The sequence below is a fragment of the Etheostoma cragini genome, unplaced genomic scaffold (genome assembly GCF_013103735.1).
Source record: "Etheostoma cragini isolate CJK2018 unplaced genomic scaffold, CSU_Ecrag_1.0 ScbMSFa_3971, whole genome shotgun sequence".
Taxonomy (NCBI): Eukaryota; Metazoa; Chordata; class Actinopteri; order Perciformes; family Percidae; genus Etheostoma; species Etheostoma cragini.
Genome location: NW_023268295.1, coordinates 1 through 3980, shown reverse-complemented (window position 1 = coordinate 3980; position 3980 = coordinate 1). Strand labels below are relative to the sequence as shown.

Below are 3980 nucleotides of genomic sequence, written 5' to 3'. Positions count from 1 at the left end.
TTATTATTAATTACATTATTATTATTATTATTATTATTATCATTATTATTATTATCATTATGATTATTATTATTATTATTTTCAATCATTAAATTATTTTCAATCATTATTATTATTATTTTCATTATTATTATCATTATTATTATTATCATTATTGTTATTTTTATTATTATTATTATTATCATCATTATTATTTTCATTTTTATTATTATTATTATTATCATCATTATTATTGATATTATCATCATTATCATCATTATTATTGATATTATTATTATTATTATTATTATTTTTAAGGAGCCTCTTGTTATTTACCGTATATGTCTCTGTTTGACAGGACGAGCTGGCGGAGGCGGCGGCGCGGCAGGCGCGAGTGGACAAGGAGCTGTCGGCGGCCGAGCAGGAGAACCGGCGCCTGAACGTGTCTCTGCAGGACGTCCAGAGGACGCTGCCCGAGCTCCGGAGACAGCTGGACCACTACGACCGGGCCAAGGCCAAGATGGCGGTGCGTTCACTGCCCGGGGTTCACAAAGCGACATTTAGCATCTCGATCTTAACTTAGGCACAGAGGTGGTGACGATTAAATTAGATGATAATTTATTCATCCCACAGCGGGGAAATCCTTTATTACAGCAGCATTCTCTACAATCAGAGCAAAACAAACAAGTAAACACACAAGAAAAACAGGCAAACAGCCAATGAGCAGCAGGTAGACTGGAAGTAAAGTTTGGTTGCCGTAGTACAAGAAAACAACATAGCAGTGTAAGTAAGTGACTTTAAAATTAAATTGAACATGTAATTAAAGTAATAATGCAAAAGCAGGTCACCATAATATAAGTTATATTCACCTGTGACCATGAATAATATTGAACGGGGGAAACGAAGCCGCAAGACGTCTTTTTACGTCTGTTTGTAGATTTGTTTTCTGAGATTTTTAGTTTTTTTTCTACATCGGTGAGCTTTAAACCTTTGTGTTGTCTTCCCGTCAACCGTGAAAAAAACTAACATTTTGTTCCCTTTTTCCAACATTTTTGTCACTTTTTCAATGTTGTGGGTGGTTTTCTTCATGTTTTCTCCAATGTTTTTTGATATTTTTAATGTTGACATTTTAGTGGTTATTTCAACGGGTAACTTTTTGAAATTTGACCCAAGGACAACATGAGGGTTGAAATGACATTAAAAGGTACTCCAGGCGATGTCTCGCGTCTTTTAGACTACAAAATGTCCCATACAGAAAACATCTCACTATCTGCTAGCTGCCTGTCCCCAGACCTCTATTACGGGCCCAAAACTTTATCTTCATTTTCTTGTAACTATTTTTGGGAAATAAAAACCATTACTTTTGAATTTCTCTCCTAACTCCTCTTGCTTAACTGCTCAGATCAAATACACACACACACTCCGATGACGCAGCATCGGGGGCAACTCGGGGTTCAGTGTCTTGCCCAGTGTCACTTTAACATGGGACTACAGGGCCAGGGATTGAACCACCAACCTTTCAATGGCAGGCAACCGCTCTACCACTGAGCCACAGCCGCCCCCTTAACTGACCATTTGTTGGCTTAATTTAGCTTTAGCTTAGTCGTCTATCTACACGGCTAACGTTACTGGTGAATACTAAAAATAACTCAATGATGAGAACTTCTTTGATGTTGTGTCTGACAGACGAGTCGAGCTCGAGTGAAGGTGACGGAGAAGGAGCTGAGAGACCTGACGGTGGAGCACGAGCTGCTGCTTCAGGCGTTTGAGAAGGTAAACTGATGAAGTCACGAGTCCCCCCCCCCCCCCCCCCCCCCCCCCCGACCTAAACACACAGGGTGAAAACAGGATCTGCAGCAATGTGCAGTACAACAAAAACATGGTGTTTTTATGAAATGAAACCATGGAAACCTATTCTGGTCCAACCTCAAAATACAGTTATGACCCTCAAGATGAGGAGAATATGGGCTTAAGTCATTTAAATCTTCCCCAAACCTCTGGAAAACGCTTGTTGTGCATGTGTTCAGGTGCAGCAGGAGCGGGACGATCTGCTGAAGGCGCAGACGGAGGCCATCCTGGAGGTGCAGCAGAGGTGCGGACTGAAGGAGTTGCTGCTGGAGAGGAAGTTTGCGGCGCTGACAGAAATTGTGGAGAAGAAGGAGGCGCAGCTCCTCGCCGCACTGTCGGCCTCCAACGTCGACCAGAACGCGGGCGGCAGCGCCGCGAACAAACTCGAGGTACGATATGAAACTAAAACCAGGGTTATGGCCCCGTTTTAGCTCATTTGACTGACAGAATAACTGGCGATCTGCACTGATGTTCTCCCTTTTATACACCGTGGAGCAGTGATGGAGTACTCGAGTCCTGGTCTCGGACTCAAGTCACAATTCTCTGGACTCGTGACTCAACTTGGGCTCGCACGCGGATGACTTGGACTCTGACTTGAGGATTTAACTCGAGTTAAAACTTACTTACACTTGGGAGCAAGTACCGTTAGCCTAACGTTAGCTAGTAGCTGCACATGGTTAAAATGCTGACGGCTAAACGTCAAGTGTGAAGTGTGTATTTCAGTATAAAGGATTTGGGACGTATTGGGATGCGGACTCTCATTTAGTGACTGACTCAAACTCAGGTAAAGGTCACTCTATTCCGACTCTTATTTGGGGACTTGGACTGGCTCAAACTCTGGGGACTTAAGACTCTACTTGACAGTTGGACTACAAAATAAGGTAAAGTAAATGCGACAAAACGTGGAAAAATATTACAGTAAAAGGAGAGAAAGATCTATGGCCAAAATAGGCTGACGAAAAAGTCAAACTCCCAAAAAGGTGGAAAAAAAATTAGAAAAGGCCAAAAAAAGGCCGGGGCTCCACAGGGTTCTGTGCTGGGTCCTCTATTATTTACAGTTTATAATATCCGTATTTATGCGGATGACAAACTCCTGAATCCAACTCAAGACACGTATAGATTACAACCTGTTAGTAGGCCTGCAGTCTTTTAGTCGATTATGCCGCCCTTACACCTGCTCTATCTGTAAATTATAGAGAGGTCTAGACCTGCTCTACCTGTAAATTATAGAGTGGTCTAGACCTGCTCTACCTGTAAATTATAGAGTGGTCTAGACCTGCTCTACCTGTAAATTATAGAGTGGTCTAGACCTGCTCTATCTGTAAATTATAGAGGGGTCTAGACCTGCTCTACCTGTAAATTATAGAGTGGTCTAGACCTGCTCTATCTGTAAATTATAGAGGGGTCTAGACCTGCTCTATCTGTAAATTATAGAGCGGTCTAGACCTGCTCTATCTGTTTAACTGTTATGAATTGATACTGTAAATAAAATTGAATTGAGAAACAGGCTAAAGCCAGTGTTATTGTTGCTGTGCTGCCGTGCTAAGCTAAATGCTAAAGAGGGAAAGTTGCTGATGTTCAACCCTTCTGAAGCGAGTCATCCAACGGGCGCTTTCCCGGCGGATATATGCAGACCTCCGTCCTCAGACCTCAGACCTCCGTCTGCACGGACGGCAGAACATCGGCAACTCTCCCTCAAGTTACCAGCTAACGCTAGCGGTTGTAGTCTTTAAATGTGTGACCCTGAAAGAGATCCAGTCTCTGTATATCATGACAGTCTTTAAGGTGAGGCGGGGTCAGACTTCAGTCTTTTCCAACTCTCCTAGTGGACTGTAGGAATTAGTCGACATATATATTTCGTGACATTAGTGCGTGAGCTTCGAGAACAAAGGTCTGAGCCGTGTTTTTCTGCTTGTAGGAGATCCTGAAGTGGAAACAAGCCTCCGTCGACGCCTTGCAGAGCGACCTGGCTCGAGATTGTAAGGTCAGTTGGTTTCTTAACGCCTAATTTCGGGCGTTTCTGCGAGAGACTTCTGTAACGTCAACACAGTAAAAATGGACCTACTTTACCAAGCTGGTTCACTGCTAGCTTAGCTACAAGTTAGCATCAAACACAACAAAGGCTGTCAGTTGAATGGTGTTTTGAGCTAACG

The 3980-nt window shown here is 42.7% G+C and overlaps 1 protein-coding gene across 1 annotated transcript; it reads left to right on the top strand.

Moving 5' to 3' along the window:
- Positions 1-337: 337 nt before the first annotated feature.
- LOC117940999 (dynein regulatory complex subunit 4-like) lies at positions 338-3835 on the top strand (the record flags this gene model as incomplete). Its single annotated transcript, XM_034866102.1, has 4 exons — positions 338-505; positions 1666-1752; positions 2007-2216; positions 3746-3835. Coding segments are annotated over 4 exons (555 nt in total), but the record flags the coding sequence as incomplete, so codon positions are not given.
- Positions 3836-3980: the final 145 nt, after the last annotated feature.